The sequence below is a fragment of the Solenopsis invicta genome, chromosome 8, assembly GCF_016802725.1.
Source record: "Solenopsis invicta isolate M01_SB chromosome 8, UNIL_Sinv_3.0, whole genome shotgun sequence".
NCBI lineage: Eukaryota > Metazoa > Arthropoda > Insecta > Hymenoptera > Formicidae > Solenopsis > Solenopsis invicta.
Window position 1 is genome coordinate 8,035,940 of NC_052671.1, and position 23,496 is coordinate 8,059,435.

The 23,496-nt window shown below is 33.3% G+C and overlaps 1 protein-coding gene and 1 long non-coding RNA gene across 6 annotated transcripts in view; one reads left to right on the forward strand and one right to left on the reverse strand.

The window, feature by feature from the left end:
• Window positions 1-23,496, reverse strand: part of LOC105207974 — a 171,475-nt gene that overhangs the window by 136,447 nt on the left and 11,532 nt on the right. The gene's annotated exons all lie outside the window — the stretch shown is intronic.
• Window positions 1-23,496, forward strand: part of LOC105207975 (regulating synaptic membrane exocytosis protein 2) — a 197,256-nt gene that overhangs the window by 130,591 nt on the left and 43,169 nt on the right. For all 5 annotated transcript variants that reach the window (XR_003268193.2, XM_026130152.2, XM_026130151.2 and 2 more), the window contains exons 12-14: window positions 8,645-8,769; window positions 22,918-23,030; window positions 23,157-23,221. Coding sequence is in view for 4 of the 5 variants with exons in the window: in XM_026130152.2 (XP_025985937.1) it covers window positions 8,645-8,769; window positions 22,918-23,030; window positions 23,157-23,221 (303 nt within the window). In the remaining variant the exon portion in view is untranslated. The remainder of the gene's footprint in view (window positions 1-8,644; window positions 8,770-22,917; window positions 23,031-23,156; window positions 23,222-23,496) is intronic.

Sequence of the window (23,496 nt, forward strand, 5' to 3'; positions counted from 1 at the left end):
TCGGCATAGTAACTAAATTCAGGGAAATTAGAAAAATGGCTAAGAAGGGGGATAAAAAGAGAGCCGAGGAAATGAGAAAATCGTCTACAGAAACGGAATCCATAAAGAGATTGTGCCTCGAGCTTCTGAACTGTCTGCAACAGGTACGCTATTGTGGCTACGAACAGACACATTTTCCATTATCATAGCCATTCCCCTGTCCTTTCCAACCTCATTGTCTAATTACATATTCACGTGGTTTGCCACGTGCTTATAATTATGATTCATTTTTAATAATAAATGTCATTACGATATTTCTGAACAAATGTCACGGTATCAGACTACAAGTAGCAAAGTATTCGTACTCAATTACAATTTTATAAATTTTAATTTCAATTTATACTCGCGTAAAAAGTAATTCAATAATAATAATGTAATTCAGAATTAACATCGTTATCGTAAGCATGAAGCAACACGTGTAAATGAGCAGCATGTAGTCTATAATTATGCAACTTGCGCGTTACTCGTAATTAGACCACGGTTCTTGCAAGTTGCTGAGCACCAACGTGAATTTTAATTAGCTTTGTTGTTTTCGAGCGTTCTTTATATTCCTTTTTGCTTCATAAATGATACTCGAGTTCCGAGTATAATATTTATTTTATCGTAAAATTTTGTTTCAACTTGGAAATATAATATTTAGAAGTTTATTTATTAAATTTAATTAGATTTATTAATATCATACTTAAATCATATACTCATATTTGGGTATATTAATAAATTCAGGAAATAACAGGTTTATTTTAAAAAATTAAAATTAATTAGAATAACAAAGTACAATTCTTCCGAATATCCAGCAGAAAGAAACAACGCGAACAAAATCTGTGCACTTTGTGGAATGATGATAACTGATCATCATAACTGATCGATCACAACTGATCATAACTGATGGTTATTGATAATTACCATGGCGTGCGAGCGAAACCTTTAACTGAATTATTCCCGTCGCTATCCTGACGCAAACGAGATTCTCCTTAACCAGTTCGTCAGAGCATTAACAGATAATCCCGCTGCGCTCGAAAACTCGATGACGTTGATCAATTAAATGGTACGACGACGTCGCGTCTCTGTCGTATCTCGTTAAAGTTGCGTTTGTGCAAACGCAGGTTTGTACGTCGGTCAACGATAATTCGGAATGACAACCGATTCGTCAGACTGATATTCGATGACTGCCGAATTAAAAATCGCGACTGACTCGACCGCGAGACATCGACATGAGGTTTTAACTCGATTTACCTCAAATACGTGACGTTTTTGACTCTCTGTCAACTACGATGATTTCATTCGATGGTAGGCCCGCTGAATCGTTGATATTGTACATACGATTTCATTGTGGACCAGCACTAGTTTCCTCAAAATTCAAACAGTATTTACATCCACAAATCATATTTACTGTAAATGTAATGAATATGCATACTTAATATAAATTGTAATATTATAGATTTTCTATACAAATATATTGTGCATAGAAAATCTATAATATATTTTATATAATAATCTAAATAATTTTATGTAGAATTATCATTTTATATAAAAATTTATAAATAAATCTATATTAAGAGAGTTGTTGCTCAATTTGTATCGGTTGCTGAATTTGTATCACATCATTATGTTATGTTTTTACTTAACATTTAGCAATATTTGACAACAAAAATATGAAAAAAAAATAAGAAGTGAGTAATATCGACAAAAATACCACACATTACCTCTTATTCCACGAGTGCTAATAATTCTTTAAAAATTCAGGTATAATTGCTTAATTTTTGATTGATTTATATACATATCTGATAATAATGTAATCATGAAATTTTCATCTTTATTTTTTTGTATTTTTGTAAAAAAAAGGTTTGTCGTAGAATATTTTACATTTATTGTACATACACATTTGCAATTATTATAAAGTTTAAATCAATATTTAAAATCTTTCAAATTCCTTAAATCACACCACGCAAGAAATTTCGTTATAATAAACAATTGCAATGGTTCTGAGGATCAATGTACCGGGCAACGGATAACAACGATAAATACTGATGAAATCATTATATTAGAGTGAAATAATTATACATTTGTCTAAACGTTAAGATGCAACAAATCATTCCTGATTACACATATTCGCAATTTCCAACGTATACATTACATGAATCTAGCGTGGTAATCTGAGTACATTATAATGTCGTAGTGATTAGTAAATGAATAACAATGTGTATTATTGTTGTTATTTGAATGTACATATCTGTTATTCGCGCCCGCAGGGGGTATGTAGTTATAATTTCTTGGCACTTTCCACGCGTGTCTCATTGTATCATATTGTTGCATTGGACCACCAGGCTGCTGATTTGCATAATCTTGGTGTTGACAACGTGCATTATAAGCATTATGAAAAACAAATCTATTATTATTTCTAGAAATGTATTGCGCGTTGTTTCTATACATTTGATTATTATAAAATTGACCTCTACCTTGAAAATTTCTCAAGAAATATTGATTTCTCCATCCTTGTTTATGTCTCTGTTGATATTCTTCATTATAACTGAATCGCTGATTTTGAACTTGTGCTGTATTCTCTTTATACGTCTTTTTATTATTGTGTGAGTTATTTTTCTCTTTATCTTTTACGTTTTCTTCTTTATTTACCAGGTGCAAATCAAGATATTGCAATCTGGTAATAATCGCTTGCGCGTCATTAAAATCTGCGCCTACCAATGCTTCTCGCGCCCGCCGCGATAACTGTTTCGATATTTCGAAATTTATTTCGTAGTCCAACATTTTGGGCTCAAAATATCTCGCGATTCTCAGCTGTTTAGAAAAGAAAGTTTCTAAAGATTCACTTTTATCCTTAAATTGTCGCGCCAGCCATTTTTCTTTTATTCTTAACTGGATTGGAATTGAAAAGAATGCTTTCTTAAAGTGTTCCTTAAAGGAATCGAGTGTTTTTATTGTTGATTTACTATTTTCAAACCAATATTTCGCTTTATCCTCCAAGCTGTTTTCTATTATCAATAATTTTGCCGAGTCCGCTACATTTCTCGCTTTAAAATAATTATCTAAGTCATTTAAGTATTCGATCGGATGTTTTTTATCTTCGTCACTAAATTTCGGTACTTTTACGTCTAAATTGAATCGCTGCGCATCTACTAATAAGTTCGAAATAATTGCCGATCGGTTACCACTAAAATTATTCGCTTCGTCATGCGCGCTCTGATTTTGCCCCCTTCCCTGTTCATATTTCAACCGTAATGTTTGCAACTCGCGTTTCACTCTATTGAATTTTTCCTGCCGCGCACGAAATTCTCTAATTTCCTCATTTAGTCTTTTAACTTGCGCTAGCTGCTTTTCAATATCCCTTAATTCTTCCTCCATGCCTTTATTTTTATCAAGTGACTTTCCACTATTTTCTACTTATTTTCCTTATCTGCACCTTCCGCCGATCGTTTTACCAGTCCTCGTCAACGTTCACGCGAGTGCCTCTCTATTAAAGGGTGTGCCTATTATTCTATGCCCAATACGCATATCTCTATCCGTTATTCTCTTCCATATTTACTTTACGTACATGTGTATACTTTTTCTCTTTCTTTCCGTTCGAGCGCCGAATGTAACGGTTCTAAGGCTCAATGTATCGAACAACGGATAACAGCAATGATTACTGATGAAATCATTATATTCGAGAGAAATAATTATAAATTTGTCTAAACGTTAAGATGCAACGATTGAGTCAACGTATGTTAAATGAATTCGGCGTGGCAATCTGAGTATATTATAATGTAATGATTAGTAAATGAATAACGATGTGACCTGAGAGAGACAGAGAAAGAGAGAGATATGGAGGAAAGGCTTTCGCATCGCCAATGGGCCGGCTGTGTTTTTCGAGATGAGGGGTCTCAATTGGGTCGTACTCCGTTTCCTCGTGTATAAGTTTTTCCAACGTGTGCTTCGGAGATTTTCTCTCTTATGACAACGGCACGTCTGGAACACCTACGCGGGGTGCAGCCTGGCGTCCCTAGTTCACGTCTCGTCTTAGGCTGATGGCAGAAAACGAGACGTAAGCGCTTAAGTCTGACGACAGTCTAATAATATTTAATTGTAACCTATTAAGGTATATAATATATTAATAGTACTCACTTCGTCTCTCCGATCCACTTATTAGATGAAACATCCAACACAACATTTCTTACGTCTCCACGTTTTTTCTGTTTTACCCTACGTCACCTCACATTAGACTTAAGCGCTTACGTCTCATTCTCTGCCATCAGCCTTATCAAAATTCAAACTTAACATGTATGTGCTTAGTCAACCAGTTGAGAGCGTTCTAGTTCTTCGCCAGACTCAACGAACCTTCTCTACCAATCTAATTCCTCTCGACCAATATAAAACTCATTCCCTCTCCGAATTCTTTCTCTCTCTCTCTCTCTCTCTCTCTCTCTCTCTCTCTCTCTCTCTGTCATCATTCGAATATCGCCATACAATATAAATGTAAGACTGATAAGAGATAATACTAAAACTGATAAGAGATATGAATATAAATAGGTCATTTGTAAAAATAAGTTTAAGCCAGTTTTATTTTGACGTCCTTATCTTTCCATTGCTATTCATTAATTATTAAATATTTGATCCTTTTCTGGTAAATCATTAATAAAATAAATTCTTTATATTTTTAATTATTTTAATTACCAAACTCGCTACTTTCAAAAGCGATATGATTTTGATAACCGCTTGCAAAACAGCTTTATTTAATTAATTTGTTATTGACAAAAAATTAAACATTGTAGTACTAGGTACCTGAAATATCATGCTACAATTTCCAATATTTGTTTGCGTACCAAATGAATAAGAAATATAATAAAAAGTAACTTGAATAGTATTTCATATAGAAAATTTATAATATTACAATTTACAATATAGTAACGAAAATAATATCAAGAGACATTTTTTTATTTTCTACAACTTCCATATTCTTTATTTCTTTTATTCGTCCTTTATCAAAATATAAGAAAGTTACACAGAAAACAGCTACGTCTCTATTCGTAATCGTTGAAATTTATCAACAGCATTTGCGTCGAATGTTCCCCTCGATTCGAGTGTACGAAAGGGCGGCAGAATTACGTGCGGCAGCCGCAGGATTAATTCGTACACATCAGAATGAAATTACGTGCGCGGCTAGTACGATAACACTTAATTAAGTGGTTCTCCTCGCGCGCGAGTTTCGGATTTCTCACGCTAATACACACGGGGACAATACCATTGCTGGCAGCGTGCAAGAATGGCACACGGTCGACAATGGAGGCTTAGGTACGCAGAAAGCGAAGATGTTGGCTGCGCACGCAATATGCATAGCATGAGAAACGCCATAGAGGCTCGTTCTATACAACGCCCGTGTGTTCGTTGGTTGTATATCAAACTATACCTCTCCGATGTCTCGACCACCCTTTTCACAGCCCACATCGCATCCTTGGAGAAAATCCTTATACTACGCCTACGTTGTTTGGTGACACAGCCTTGATAGCTCCGTCGAAGATAAAAGTGGAGATGTGGAGAGAAAGAAGCTATTTTTCCACAATTATTGGAGTCGGAAATCACAATGAAAAAAGGTCGAAAATTCAAACGAGGATCGGGCTATTTATAAATTGATTCCTAAAAAGTATTAAAAAATGTTTGAAATAGTGCTTGCAATGGATTTCAATTATTTTTAATGGTAGTAGTTCAATCTCATTCGAGTCTGTCGATAATAAACAATAAATATTAACGTTCACGACGGCACGGCCATCATGCGGGTCATCGTTATCCCACCCACCTGTACTACCGATCAGTCAAGCACTTTCTACGCAGGGGATGGCGATATGTTTGTATACCTGAAGTATGCATGCTACCCTATGTGCATTAGTCATGATCTGACCGCTAATGGCCACCTGACTCGTGATCCATGCGGTGATCACACTGTTCGCAAGATACACTTACCCGAAAACGTGCCAGTCATGATTGTGTTTACATAGTTTTGAAGATTAGTTACAACTGACCTTACACTGGTCTCCCCATATGGTTTACATAGGTCTAGACGTAGACTATAAATTAAAATAAAATTTTAAACACGTTTTTCAAAATAATATCTTCAGATTGGATAGCAATACTTGAGCATCGATAAATCTATTGGCAAAATAAATATTCTTCATACATCCTGATTTCAACTTACAAAATTCATAAGAAAACATCGTAAATAGCGAATGCTGTAAACTTACTTTTACGATGTAAACGTGGGAAATAGCGAAATGCTGTTGCAGACGTCGATTTGCCGCGCGTAAAAAATGCGAAAAGTTAACCTGGCATTTTTTTATCGCCGCCATGCAGCGCCAAAATTGAGAATATGCTATTACATTATATATTATTATCGGCAAATCTCGTTTTTATCTTCTTCCCTTCACCCTTCCCTTTGCTTACTATCATAGTTATATAGCTTTCCTTGTTGAAATATCAATAAAAGGTTATATTGTATTTATTATTTGCACAAATAGTGCGAAACTTGCAATCTGTTATCTCTTATATATTTTCTCGGCATAAACACGATCGATTCGTTATTCAGTCGAGTACAGTACGACTGCGCGATATTTTCTACAATTCCGTGACTACATTAATTTGTGTGTCAATTCCAACAAACTCGATTTCCGCCGGGGATGGAAAACTAACTCGCAAATATGCTCGAGAAATGAATTTCAAATTTATATTTATAGTATTTCTATGGATATTGCAATTAGAGTTTAAACCGTGATCTTTAGTCATATTTTGGTTTTTGGAATACTTGTCAATCTTTCTGTTTTCTTAAAAGTTCTTTTTTCAATAAAAATAAACGTAAAATCAATTCTATAAATATTTTGATCGTGTCAAGTTGTCCAATTGATGCAGAGACAAATTGAAAAAAGTGTTTGATATTTGTGACTATATAATTGCGTGGTAAAATAATTTTTGGAAGTTCCATTTTTAAAATTATGACTACTTTAATAATCTTATACGTTTATCAACTATAAAAAGTTTTACTATAAATTACAATAATTCCGAATATTAAATATAGTAAGATATTAAGATATGAATGATAAAAATAAAATAAATATTTCCATGTAGTAAATGTAATTATAATTATAGTAAAAATAACTATTTTTTAAACATTCGCTTATTATTCATATTCTATGGTAATAACAACTAAGCTATAACCATTGCATGGTTAAAATAACTATTATAGTTGGCACTAAAAATAGCTGTATATTATAGTTAGTGCAACCAATTGTTTTTTTTTTTCTTTCAGTGCATCTAAATCCGAATAATGTATAATGCATAAGATCAAACAAAGGTAAAACAGGATTTCAATGTTCCTGGCCGTTTCCTTTCAAGCAATTTCCTAAGCTTTTGCGGACACGTCACGCAAGTTCTCATCCACTTAGAGTTTGTAGAATTTGCGGTTGTCCGTGATAAGGGGATTGTCTGTCGAATCCGCATGGTTAATCGTGATGCGAGGGTTTATCCAGATGTTACGAAATCCTTAGAGCCGATAGTTTGAAATTGGCTTGGTCATGTTGAATTGTGTTTCAGTGCGCTTAATCGCTGAATTCAGCGAAACATGGCATTGAAATAGCTCTGTCAGCGTAAATGAATTTAGAAGAGGACACATGTAATATCCCGCTACATATAATACAATTAAAGATTGTAAATTCTCACGTGTATAATCTATGGACTGTACATTTAATCCACTAGAATTTTTCTGAAAGATGATGTGAAAAATTGATACATTTACCAGTGTGACACTTTTTCAAATTTGTAAGACTATAATTGATATAAAAGTGTCAAGAAGGAATTTTGTTTTTGTCTGTGCAATGATATTGCAAAGACTAAAATAACAAATTATCTCACAGCATTATTTATGATTGCCAGTGATAAAAATAATAAATAATTTCTTTGGTCGACAAACTGGCAAGTGTTTATTGAAATTTCTTTACCTTAAAGTCATTTTGTCAACCAAATTTGGAATTATTTATTAAAAAGTTTAAGTCTATTAAGATCATTAAATGATACTGATGTCTTTATGGCTGATAGTAAACATTCTATTTGATTCGTTTAAAAATAATTAAATTTCCTAAATTATTATTTTTTATCGGCTTTTTTCATAAAGGTAAAAATAACGACGATTGCAATAAATCGCAAAGCTAAATTACGAGTGCTCGCATGCGCATTAGGTACGCTAACAACGTGACATTGTTACCCCAACAATCGGCGCAATTGCCGCTCGCGTTTACAGCAAGCGTGGGCGTTAATTATTTTCCTAGACCCGACGTTGTAGCTTCAGCTACATTCGCGAATACGTGTAAATTCTGCTGTGGGGTAGAGGGAAACGTTGGGGGGGAAGCTGCGCGTGTTAGTTACGCCGCTGCACAAAACGTAAACTGCGTTTCGCTTCGGAAAGGTGCCGGGCGTGCCACACGTGCGCAACCCGGATCGTTCTCTCGTCTCTCGATGACGCAAATCCTGACTCACAGAGACGAGAGATACCTCCCACGGAAATTATGGCGTTGTATTGCTTCCCGAGGGTGGTGGGTGCATTACGTTCTTAGCCAATGTCCCTTTGTTGCAGCGCGTGGATTTGGCATGAGGGTGGTAGGCGGCAAGACCGGGTCGGACGGCCGCACCTTCGCGTGCATCGTGTGGACCGTGCCGGGTGGCCCCGCCGAGAAAGCTGGCTTGCAACAAGGCGACAAGGTACGTTAATGTGTACTATATATACCCTACATTTTCTAAGAATCATAACAAGATTACCTTACACGTATAAATTCTCAAACTAATCTCGAAGTTGCCTGTCGTGTCGTGAGATCTTTAACTTTCTTTCCGTTCCGGAGAAGCTTTACAGAAATGTTGGATATTTGTTCAGCCACTTGTTTATTATCGTATTTATTTTTCGAGCGCTAAATATTTTGGAGTCACGCATCCCCTATTTATTCCAAGTATCATTAAAATATATTTATATATGTATATCACGTTGCTTTTATATAAAAACATATTTGGAATGAGATTTATTTGTTCACTGGAAAAAAGTCTGGTTATAACCAAATGTATAGTAAAATAATATTAATTAAATATTTTGTTAATATAACCAAAAATAATTTTACTTTTCTAAATATATTTAGTAAGTATTATCAAATCTGGTATAGGTTACTAAATATTTAGAAAAGTAAAATTATTTTTTGTTACATTGATCAAATATTTAATTGATACTATTTCACTATACATTTGATGGTTATTACCAATCTTTTTTTTCAGTGTTTATTATTATATTTTAAATCAGATTATCTATCATTATCATTGTTACAGAAAAGTTAAACTTTACTTCGAATAATGTATTGGTATTTCGATCGATCCGATATCTGTTCGTAGCGAAGATTACAGTATTACTTTATTGCTTTGTTCAAAACTATCCGTTTTTACAGATACAATACAATAACACATCGCCTCTAACACTTCGTGAATTTTATCAGCTCAAGGCAACGTTATTAAATAATATAACGTAACGTAAACGCCCGAGAAAATACTATACAGAATAAAGTACGGATATAGAAAATATTTTCCCACGAGATGTTTATCGTTACCCATCGGGTATTATGAACGATAAATGCGTGTAAACATCGACATCCCTCGATGCATCAATTTTAATTGAATTTAAAGTTGAAGTACTGACAGTTAAGTGAAGAGTCGTTCTACTCACTCGCGTGTCCGTACTAACATTCAAATTGATAAATTTCGTTTAATAAACTGCATATCACTAAGAAGCACATTGTGCATTAATTTGTAATCAGTTTCGTTAAAATGTGTTCATGTAACATAGAAATGTTGCCAATACCGATTACATAGCTCTTTTAAAGCGACACCCCTGCAAAATTCGATCAAATGTCATAACATTATTAGATGTAAAAATTGCTATGACCATCTTATGGAAGATATAATAATTATAATACTTTCTAGTTTGTATTTGTATTTCCAAAGATTTTATTTTTAGTTTTTGTGTAAGAAAATAAAATTCAAAAACAAAGTCAGTATTAATGACTTCTTTTAACGTATTCTAAATACTTTAATTATTAATGATATTATTAAATTAACTAGCAAATTTTTTTTAATGTTATGTTTTTTTGGTTTAATTTAAAAACTGTACTTCAAGCCTTCAGAATATGCAGCGTAAAGTTCAGGAAACTATTCTAATAAAAATGTCATGAAATTCAATGTATTTTTAAGTTACACAAGTATATTAAATTTAGGGTATCTATTATTGGAAGGTATGCGCATAAAATTTAGTGCACTTTTGACAACATTAAATTTTTTTAATGTACCTGTTTAAAATCTGCTTCCATTACGTAACATTAAATTTTGCTAACGTATTTTAATAGTGGAAAATGTATATAAAATTACCTAGGAAATTATTGTTTAAGCACCAATATTCGCTTTAACCATTATAGGCCATTTCTTAATTTTAATTATGTCACACACGTCTTGTAATTAATTATTAAACATTCCCTTATAAAAAAAGTACACCTAACTAGACGATGGTCCAAAATGACACTCAAATCGAGTGTTAATCCCCAAGTTGGAAGTTTATTTGGGAGTTAGCCTAATTGGATGTATCTATTTATAAGAAATCACGTCTATCCTTACGTTCAAACAATGCAAAATTTAAAGCAAAATGATCTTAGACAATATTTGAAATTATTTGAATACCATAATAGTCAAATGTCATTCAAACGTCAAGCCGCGCAAAAAGGCGGAAAGTGCAGTCCTTTGGACCCTCTATCTGCCCCTCGAGTGTCATCGCGCATAAAGGGTCGGCATAGATAGATAAGCACGAGTGATTGATCGATCGCGGGGCGACAAAAAGACGCTCTCTCGTTTCTGTTTACCATCATTACATTTTCATAAAGATTCCCCAACGATGATCGCTTATCGTCGATAGACTTTTCTCTCGCGCTCAGCAGCAACGTATAATAAGAAACGTGCAGATGTCGCATAACGCCTCCTCCCCCGTTCTCGTTATCGCATTATTCCCCCCAAAAAGAGTAAAACTTTCTAATGCACGATGAAAAGCGCAGGCAATGGCAGCAAGGAATAAGGAACAGTTCAATATGTTAAATAAGGGAAACATATAAAGCGTTCATTGTTGAACACGTTGAACTGCTTATTCATTGTCCGCTATTTTCTACTCCGTTCATTGTATCTAGAGCTTAAGAGGGCACGCGTTCATTCTACTTTCCTTTTATCAGCGGGATGAATATCGAACGGGAATTGAGATAGCCGGGCGACCCTGGCCTACCGCGATGCGAAAAACGAAAAATGCGAAGCACATCGTGAGCACAAGCGTAACGTATATTTGTTAGTTAACTCCGGCAGAACGAAAATCCTCGATACGACGCCTTCGCCTGTCCCGCGGATTCAGAAATGTTTTGTTTAATCCGCTTACATCCCGTCCCTCTTTGTAAAATCGGAGCAAACTCTCTCTCTCTCTCTCTCTCTCTCTCTCTCTCTCTCTCTCTCTCGACGAAATCCGTGACGAGCAATTCGTTAGTGTCGAGTTCTGACATAGACAGGCGTAATACTAGAATCATACATAATTTCCACGATTATGCCCCGTCCGTTTCCGCTGTTATGTGTCCTGACCATGTGATGATCAAGTTTCCTCATTTAGAATGACAATTGTCATGTGCTTAGAAATGATCTTGTCAATATTCCGTGCTTATCCGGTCCAGTTATTGCCGTTGTTACTACAAATGCGACGTTATCGTCCAATAGTAATTATTATCTTGTGTAATAATCGAGCAAGTGCCTAAATCTTTTATAACAGAACACTAAGAGACAAAATTGTAGTGGTAGCAACTATAAGGGAACAACCATACCAATTTCATTAATATAATTATGATATATTAAGTAAACTATATTATAGTTATCGCAACTAAGTTAATGGTTAAGAGAACTAATAAAAAATAGTTGTAATGTACTATATAATATAGTAATTTCAACTATTTTTTTATTTCTCTTAACCATTAACTTAGTTGCAATAACTATAATATAGTTCACTTAACTATATTATAATTCTATTAACAAAATATGTATGGTTGTCCTCTTATAGTTGTCACCACTACAATTTTTTCTCTCAATGTATAAATAAATAATCAAAACTGAAGCATGTCTTATTTTACATCGTCATTTTCGCAAGAGGAGGAAAAGTATTATTAAATAACATATAACCCGCTCTCGTCATTCCGCTTGCAGAAAGATATATTGTACAAATACAATATACGTATAAAGATGTGATTTATGAAAGTCATTTCCTGTGGTAATCGGCGAAAACGGAGTTGCGATATGAAACCTTTTGCGAAAATCTGACCTTCCCTTGCTCGATGTGTGCGATATAATCAGCAATCTAGATTACTTCGCTCCCCAAGTACCTATTTGTCGTCACGCGTGCAAACCTATATTTAGCAGCGCGTTTACAACAGAAAACGGATAAGTTACCGATTTGACGATAGAACAGAAGTACTCGATTTACTGAAACGAAGAGAAAAAGCACCGACGTGGGAAATCTTTTTTTCTACCTTGCGAGAGCTTTATCGAACGATCCCGGTCCGAGAGAATAGAATTTTGTGGAATTCAAGAAGGACGAGCATCTGTCGCAAACATACATGCACACACACACACACACACACAGACATGTATACCTATAGAGTGTCATGGTTTAAAGTTATCTTTTCTCTCTCGATGCTTCAAGTCACCCCTCGTTCTTTTCCCCACGATCTCGTTAAATCCCAAGAATAATTAAACTTCTTCCCTTCTAAGCGAGAGCAAGAGAGAGACCTCTCTCGAAGATCAATTGCCGAGATCGCGTTTCGATACGACCAAATTCCAGGCAAGTTTATCGCCAGCGAGATTAGATTATACTTCGATTGCCACTCACAAAATTTCTTCAAAAGTCTCAACAATGTTTCGTGACTAGTGTCCCGATTTCATGGGCAAGAATACGAATAAGTTCAGCAATTTAAATGTGTAATGTTTTTCTCATTAAATTCCGATTCAATAAATTAAGTTAAAAAAAATATAGTATCTCGAAATTTTTAAAAGTTATTTTGATTATTTTTGAATTACGACGATGATTTATCTTTATAACTTGAATCTTAGAAAAGTTAATTATTTTTAAAAGTTATTTATTTTAACGTTTTTAACTTTTTAAACGTTTATTATAAATAAATTTAATTAAAAATATTAAATAAATAATTTATTTCTATAATAATAAGGATAATAAATAAATACGAGCTCTTTAACATCTTTTACAGTAATTTGTTATTCAAATAATTGATTTTGTACAACACATTTAGTATAAATATAAAAGAGCAGATTCATTCATTTTATATTTATTTTGAACAGACAAACGTATTTCGTGCTTTAATATTATTCTAGTTAGACACATTAAATAACAGCTAGCAAAAAAGAGAAGAAAGACAAAGAAAAGGGAGATAAAAAAGCATTCTTCTCGCGGAAGTGCGAAGTAATTAGAAGCCCCGCGAGAGCAAAGTTCCTACTAAATCGGACCTGGAAACGCGGGGAACGAGAACGTAATTAAATATTGATCTTCCATTTTGTATCGCGCCGGGCAAAAAAAAATCGTAAACGGTTTTACATTTCACACGTTTCGAATTTAAAACGAATGTTGATCTTTCATCAATTGTTTGCAATAAAAAGGATCGTGTCGAAGTTAAAGAATCCATCATAAAGTATGATGGAACGAAAATAAAATCCAGATTAAGCTATTATCGACGAATTGAGATTCTCATGCTGGATTAAACGTTTGTATATTATTTTCCCGGGACAGAAAGTAAGGTCAAAATTGAGATTTGAAAATTTTCTTTCCCCGATCTGCATTATACAGGGTGTTAAAAAAAAAACCATTCAGCATTTATATGACAGATAGTAAACGCGATACTGACGAGTAGAAAAACCCTAGTAAACGTAGGTTGAAAGCTCAACCGTTTCTCAGATATAAACATTTTTTACGTCGAGCAACAAAAGTATTTCCACTAGCACGATCATATAAAAAGTGCATATCTACCATTTCTTGATTAGAGTAACACGCCGACATTTTAGCATAATATCTTATAACTATGTAATCAACGAATAATGTGTAGATCACTGTGGTCGATGCCAATTAATTGCTAATAAATCTTCTGTTATGAAGTACACATGGAAAATGAATGAAGACAAAAAGGGACGTGCTGAATGGTTTCTTTTGAACACCCTATAGATAAAGCCCTTACTGTCCTTATTTGTGCTATGTTGGCGTGATGTATCTATCAGTGCGGTGGATTACGACGGAGTATTGCGTACATATACTCGCGGTTAATGGACGATCGCCCACGCGGTAATTAATAACAATAAAGTTTGACGTCGAGTCGATCGAACAGCAAATCCAACTCCCAGCATCTCGCCTTCTGGCAACGTTTGCTCCTGACGTCACATGAACGTCGTAGTCGCGCCGGTTTACGTCGGAAATGAAATTTAACGTCAACGAGAACGTAGTACGGTGTTAACCGGCGTGATGTGATTCGATAAATCGTATAAGGAACTTTTAGTGCTGACTGATACTTACGCAGTTTGCGCGACACGAGCGTGTTTCATTTATAAATTACTCTTCGAATGCCGAATACGAATGAGAACGAACATAAAGATGCAGAGTAAAAATATACAGAAGAGCAATTTCTAATATATATTTGAACAGATTACGATCGTCGAAATCCGTTTGACAGCAAATGAAATATTTGTGAAATACGTCGATCGTAAAGAGGATTGCCATAGAAAATAAATTTTTAAATTTTCTGACTTCATGACTTTTCAGACGACAATGCAGAATTTCTCATGACCAATATAATTTTAAAAGAGCTTATACATAGACTAATGAATACAAATATACAATTAACTTTGTATATTTTTATAAGAAATCGGAAAGAAACAGTAAACTCATATTTATTCTATTGTAAAGATTATATTTTTCTCTAATCGACACTTAAATTCTATTAAAAAAAAAAAGAAAAAAAATTAGTGTACAATTCTAACACGTAAAAAATAATTTGTAAAGTTCGCGAGTTTACCTATTTGACTATAAAGAAATGTTTGATGTAACATTAAAAGAATTATAAGTACATATTCTTTAGAATAAGAGCATTTAAGGAAAGTGTGAACAAAGCTCAAGTTCCAGACTTTTTTTTATATCTTTGCCCGACTTTTCTGGCTCCTCTCTGACCAATTTAAATTTTCATAACCTTTCCCGTTTTCCAGGTCTGTGGGGACCCTGCATATATGTCACTAAATGAACAAATATTGTAATATACATACAATGTATAGTCATATACGTAGCACAACTAATTTAATATACCCAGCACTTATTTAAAATAGAAGCAAAAAAAATTTCATATTTGACTCTGCAAATTGAACATTGCAAGTTATATAAAAACATAACCCAGAAATTGAATCTAACAATAGCTTAAATTAAATTCGAAATATTTAATGCAAGTTGAATATTTATCTTGGAAGATTGAGATTGGAAAAAGAGATTTCAATGTGTCAATAGGATTAAAATAACTGTACAGATATAAAACAGAATAACGCCATATGATTTTCACATCATGCGCTATATTGTTTTAATATTTCATGAATGAATTTTGTGATGATTTCACGAGTAGGACAAATGCTGTTAATTTATTGAAAAAATATTATATATCTTTTTCATTTTAATTTTATTTCAATTTGATAATAAAAAGTAAGCCCGGACAATCAACGTTATCGTTTAAAAATAAATTTCAACATAAGATAAAATTGCCGAAAGTACTTTCAAAAGTGTTTTCATATAAACTGTGTTCAGATATTTTGAAAACTGAAAGATTCTATTGTTAACAATTAAATAAATTTTATAGCAAGTATAATTTACAATAAATAAAATCTAGCGAGATAAAAGCATTATCTTCACTCTGTCCTACGTTTTTCAATTTGTTATTTTGAATGAATATTTATTAAACAAATATTTATGTTATAATATTTATAATATTTACGCGATGCCAATAAATAATTTGCATAAATATGAATGAAAAATATAAAAAAATTTAACAATGGATGGTGTAAAGAAACACGGTCAATTCACCGCAAAGAAAAAATACGAAAAAATTATTTACAGCGTATGCAATGCCTCTATTGCAACTTAATATAATGAATAAATAAAATAAAATATTGTGAATGAATATTCTGATGCACGCAAGTTTCGTAAATATACGTTTTTGAACAATTTTCATGTTATTTTAATAAAGATATCTCTTATACGTATCTATCTTATAATATATACATCGTATATAGTATATATTATATTTTAATCGGCTAATCAAATATTTTATTAACTTTCTATTAAATAATTAAAATATAATTAAAAAGTTATAATTCTCAAATAAATCACAAATCTAAAAAAACTTAAGAACATGTAATTTTATCTAGAGTATTCCTTTCCAAAATATCGCTGCTGAATTATGTCTGCTGCGTACATATCGCGACTCATTAATTGTAGTGCTTTTCCGTTGAAAACGTTGGTGCCGTAATTTCTGAAATTTTATTTTTCGCCAATCCGTTGACAAAATTTTCACGCCTCTCATATATTCATTCATTATATCTGTCGCGTCGCGATATTTCTTTCACCACGTGAATATTCTATACATGAGGTAGACCCACATTAATCTCACGTTTCACGCTTTATCTCTGTGTCGCTCAAACACGGTTTGTAGAAGCGGCTGTGAGACAAGTATCTTCCACTTGTTTTACAGCTGCTTATACATGTTTTAAAATCTATATTTAAAAAAAAGAAATTAATTCTAGTAATCATCATTAAAAATTATATTAACCTTGATTTGATGTATTCTACACCCACAGAAAAGATTTCTGTATTTAATGTTCTCTCACTCTTCCAAATAGCATAAAATAAAATATAAATACAATCTTAATTGTTAGTGGAAATATTTTATTCTTAAATGGAAAAATTCTTAAATCTAATACAAAATAATCTTGGCAGTCTCATTAACTTTTTCAGACAGATTTAGTCAATGGAAATTTGTGCCGAATTTCATAAAAGTTTTGATTTAACAATAGATTAATCTGAATAAAAATTTGAAAAAAAATTTGTAAAAAAATATCAGGAAAGCCGATAAAGGAGTTCCGCTTCGTAAATATTAACAAAAAAATACCTTGTCGCGTAAATCGTGAAAAGCCCATAAAGACTCGTTTTATGAGTAAGCAAACGCTGCTGGATTTTTCGTTAATTATTATATAATATATCGTATACGAATCTTTATTACAAAAGCTTGTTCACCTCTATTGATGAGTGCCCGAACTGCGTAGCGATTAATCATTATACGTTATAATCGAACACATTTTTATTTTAAATGTAAGAATATGTAGGTTGAAATTTATGTGTTACTCTTGTCTCGAGATAATAAAAATCGCTCTTATTTAATTTAATGGAAGTAAATGGAAACTATAAATCTCATCTTAAGATTATTTTTATATTACATAAAGTTTTAATAAGATTAAGTATGACAAAAATACTTTTAATCTTTTTTTTATTAGGTTACTAAAAATCTTTTCTAAAAGGGTAATAATTATATCTTATTAAAAATTATATATTCATTATTAAAAATTATAATTTCAATTTTAACGGACAACAAATTTTTTTAATTTGTAAATAAAATAAAAAACATGATAAAATCTATTATAAATTTTATTATTACATTACTACTACGACTACGAAAAAGATTAACTCTGATCGAAGTGATTCTGCAATGCAGAAGCATAAAACAGATTCGAAATCGATTATTTTATAATTCTTGTAATAAATATCGCCGATCCTGCATTCTGAAAACCGCAATTCGGCAGCTTTCGATCGCACCGATAGATCGTCGTTTAAATCACACGACGTTTTTTTCTCTAGTTAGCTTCGCGGCACTGTGTCGCCGCCAATGTTCTATGAATATTCCTCAGTGTGTCCCGCGCTGACGAACGCATATTGGATTTTTTTTTGGCGGATCGATGCAATATATCATACAATGAACGAGGATCACGGAAATAGCGAACCGACGGCTGATCGTTTTCATACGCGTCATTTCCTGTATCCAGTTACCGCATCCACTATCTTCTCTTTATAAGGGTTCAAGGCAGTGAGGGAAAAAAAACCGTTCACGTGGATACACAATGTGAACGCTGAAAAGCTCGTTTTGAAGCACCAAGACAGAAAATTGTGCGCGTGTGTAATAATGTGGAATACGTACGTGAGCAGCATGATTGCGAATTGAAACGAGTTTGATTATCAAAACGTGAAGAATGATTCGAAAAAACAAGAGATAAGGCCAAAGGGATAACAAATACGAAGAGACTTTAGTTTACTTAAAGGAATTACGTATATATATTAAATGTGAAATATTATTAATTTTGCAGCTACAAAATTCAAAGATATGTTAAGAATAAAAATTTATGATAAATAGATGAGGAGAGAGCAGCTGTAAAGTGCGAAATAAATGAAAAATACATTAAAGGGATAGAATTCTCCGTTGAAATATAAGCAGAGTGTATACGAGTATATAGATATAGCGCTTGGAGATCCTTTCGAGCTAAGGAGCAAAAAAGGTTTTTTTCTCCACTTTTTTTAAAACACAGAAAGTTGATCAAATGAAAAATTCTCAAATGAAAAATTCTGCATTGCTATACCACCTGCGTGGAGTCATATCTCTCCTTCGCCTTCTCTATCCTGCGAGTCTCCTTTAACGCACCCGGGAATATGCAAAGGCAAAAAGATTCGCGCACAAAAGCTATCCGGCAATATTTGGAAAGTTGGAAACACCTTTCCACCTGCTTGGATAAATATTTCCATTTCGATGCAAAGTTTCTCATCGCAGGCATTTCTTAGTCCGAAAAAGGAAGACATCGCTTTACTCAGAGCGCACGGATCGCGAGCATCGCGATATAATTATGGCGTTGCGTTTGAATTTCATCGGATATCTCGCAGAGAATTACGCATTTCTCCCCGAATTTCTTGCATTCTAAACTGCTCTTATAAATTCTTTTCGTTAGAGGACTGCGAATCCTTCGCGAGTATTCGCCGGTACGTAAATAAATGAACGGCAGATGGAAAATTCATTTCCGAGCTATGAGCTTTCGAATATGAGTCACGCTGCCTACGTCGCAACGACGATAAATGTTCTGTCGGTGAAGGAAAATTGTGCGCCGGCTTGTTGTACCGAGGCGAACTTGTCGTGAGAATGCATGAGGTGAGAATGCATGAGGGGTGCTTTCGCGACACGCGCATGCATAGAATTGTACATACGGGCCAACTCGCGCGCATCCGAGATACATATTTCTATGTACTGCGAAAAGAGGACGTGAGTAATCGACTATTCCGTCGCGCGATACGCGTTTGATATCTTTCAGCACCTTAAGCGGCAATGAAACAGTTATCTGAGACGTTGTAACTCATGTTCCTTCGCAGGTTCTTTTATGTATACACGGAAAGAACAATTTTACTGCAGGATCTAAAAATTGAGCTAGATATACGGATCAGAAAATAAATTTATGCCGTGCCATCAAAATAAAATATATGTAGAACGCTCAAACATGATAACGTTATTCCAAACAGTTTTCATATTCCTAGCGATCAAGTTAAACATTTGATACAATTATTTTCAATAGTTGAATTACTTTCAGATCTGTATTTCAGTGAAGTTCTTTCCGCGCGGTAAAACATTAGGCCTGTTCTTTTTGGACGAGCGGTTCACCTTTAATCTTTTTCCTTTCACGTTGGGGAAAAAGAGAGAAAAGACGAACCGTACGGAAAGTTCGGCCAAAAAGAACAGACACGTAAAAAGCGTTCGCAACAGAGTATCGCGGATACGAGTATTGGCAGTTATTCAAATGTCAAATCGCGAAATTTACGAAGTCGCTTCACAAAATTGCAAACACTCAAAATATAACGTTGCCTAGCTTCAGTCCATTTTAATGTGATAGATCGATTCCGTTCGTAATTCCATCTTTCGCATTCACGCTCTTACACTCGAGAGAAAAATGGTCGCGGTGTATCGATCGCGCGCACTTTCTTCTTCCCCGACGTACAGCGATTTGCATTCAATTCCGCTCCGCAGTTTAATTGAAAGCCGTCAGGCGCCGTAATTAACGCTTGGTATCATGTTCCTCAAAGGATCGGGTATGGGCATTATTGCAAAAGGTTGGGTATGGGCATTATTATACGGTAGAAGTTGGCGACGCGAATATATTTTCAAATTTCACGCGCGCGCCAAAAATATGTAATAATCGAAACAAACGTGCGACGAGCGAAATTTCGTAAATTTCACGATTTGATATTTGAATAACTGCCGACACTGGTATCCGCGTAACTTTGTTGCGAGTACGTTTTTATTATTTAAAAAAAACCGCGAAAGTGCATGAATATTACTTTTTTCCTGCGTTTTTCCGTGAATTTTTCACATCGTACAGAAATAATTATGATATCCTAATCAGATGTTTAATTTGATTCTCGTTAATTAGCACATGACACTTTAACAAGTGTAAAATAAACTGAAATGTTATTCTACTCTGTGCATATTGCAGAATAGGAAGTATAACGTGTGAATACAAAAAAAAGGTGGAAAGGTCACTTAAGTTATTTTTTTATATTTCGCATTTGGTGCTGTTTTAGATGCAAATCAAAATTCAAAATGGTAGCTTGATGTTTTAGGCATCTATTATTACAAACCATTTAGTAATAACAAATTAATTTGTTACAATTTTTCTACCATATACTGCGAAAAGTGTGATTTAGAAAACCGGTTACCTAAAGTATACTTGTGGTCTTTTAAATTGTATTATCTTCGAAAATATTGAATTTATGAATTAAAGTTATTAAAACTATAAAAATATCATTATTTCTTATTTCATCATTATTATATATCAAATATTCAATAATTATTAAATAACAACATTACAAATTTAAAAACACCAAAATAAAACTAGCTTGAATTTATTTTTGTAACTGATACATTCTTATTCATAACAAATACTAGTTTTACTGTTATTACTTATCAATCTTACGTAATATTATTTTTTTAGTAAAAATTTGTAGTAGTATATACGAATTAGGAAACTTGATAGAGATTATGAAGATACGGATTTAATTTTTATAGTATCTGTAAGTATGTGTATATATAATGAATGTAAAATACTCTACAAGTCTTCTTTTCTGAAAATAGAATAATTTAAAATAAAATTGCATAATTACATTATTATCAGCTATATACGTATAAATTGATAAAAGATTTACATCAAATGCATCTGATTTTCTAAAATGCTGGTAGTATAGCAAATAACAAAACAAGATGAAACTTGTTAAATTGTTGTTTATATTTCTTATTTTTTATTTTTGTTGCTAAATGTTGCTTACACAGAGTAAAAATATAAAATATTGAAGAGATACGATCTAGGAGATCGGTACGCATTTAACAACTCTCCCCTACGTTATCGAATACGACTGCGAGTTAAATCCGTTCCCCGTGAAAATCATTCGAAAGCGGAGAGCCTAATTTATTAAGTTCGCCGATTTCCCTTGACGGTGAACGTCCCCAACCACGTATAACTGCTGTGTTTCAATTTTCACGGTTCACTTTACGTGACAAATGACATCCAAACGAGTTAAGACAGACAGGCCCTTAATCTTAATGTCTCCTTGGCCAAGTGACCTTAAGGATTAACACAGCGATTTCTCCCAAAAGTTTGTGCAGCTTACCGTGGCTCAACTCTGGCGACGATCTCGCCGTCTGCGTTTACCCTCACGGCAATCCGCTCGAGTAATTAAAATAATTAAAGTACTTAAAGAGCCGGAGGAATCGGATGTTTTACGACCGATTGCAATTCCTATGTTGCCTCGCCGAGACGAGTCTCAACAGTAATTTTATGACTGAGGCCAATAGGGTCTCGAATTGCCAGAAATTTCCGGACCATTTGCTCTCGTCTTTCAAATTCAAGATAAAACGTTTTTGTTCCGTAGTAAAGTTACATCCAGAAATTGTATTTTTAAGATACTTCATATATTTTTACTTTATAAAAGTCGCTGCGCGAATAAACGACGAATTTAAGAATAGTCATCACATATAATTGGCAAAAAATAAAAATACATGATATAATGGTAAAATAACATAAGATTCATGTTAAATTATATATCTCTATTTTTAAAGTTTTTTTTTTTAATCTGTGCCGCATAACTGTCAAAATTTATAACAAAGGGATAAATATTCACATAATTAAACTTGCAACCTCTTAATTGTTTGAATAAAAAAATTTAACAATTGATAACAGAACGAGCTAATAAGAGTCAGCGCAATAATTGTAGCACAATTCTTCTTAAATTAATTAATCTTAAAGTAATTATTATCAATTGTTAAAAATTTGGGAGTCTCCATTAATTCAATTTTACTTTAAAAAAATTTATTTTAATTATTGTGAGACATTCTTTTTTTAATTATGGTTATTCTTCGTTATAAATTTTGAAAAAGCCACAGATTTAAAAAAAACGTTGTATATTATAATAATTATATATTATTAATTGTATGTTATAATTAACTTTACATATTAATATCTGTGTGATAATTAGTTCCTAATTTATATAAAATAAAAGTAATCATTTAAATTCGATTACGAATAAATAATTTTATTTTAATAGTAAACGTTAACGTTAAAAAGTGATAAATATTTTTCTCGCATTTTTACATCATCAAATAATATACATTGTAACAAAATGTCTATTTGTAGGTGCTAGAATGGTCCGGCGTGTCTTTGATCGATCGGAGCTTCGAAGAGGTGCAGCAGATAATCGAACGGACCGACGACGTGGCGGAATTAGTGGTAGAGCATACGACCGAAATGTAAGTCAATGCATGTAGTAATATTACCGTAAGACAAACGTGAATAGACCTAACCGTAAATCAATTCTCTGTACTCGCATCGTGTGTTCCTCGGCTATCAAACTCTACGGCACTATCGCAAAATAGCACCGGAGATTTGCTGGATGATCCGCAAGCCGGAAAAACACCTACAAATTTGGGCCTGCTGATGGGTGAGTACTAGCAAAATTTTCTAAAACGCGAGTGGTCGAATACTACATCAAACATCCAAAATTTTTCCTATCTGAGACTAATGTAGAAATAATTTCTGATTATGTTATATAATTTTCGATAATACGTAAGTGACTTTGACGTGTTTCCATTTTCGTATAAGTAATTGTAAAGGATAATGTTTGAGATATGTTTGAAGATAAAATTTTCAAACGTTAAAAGAAATATTTTTTTTTAATATAGATATTTTGTTACGTAATACATTTAATTAATAAAT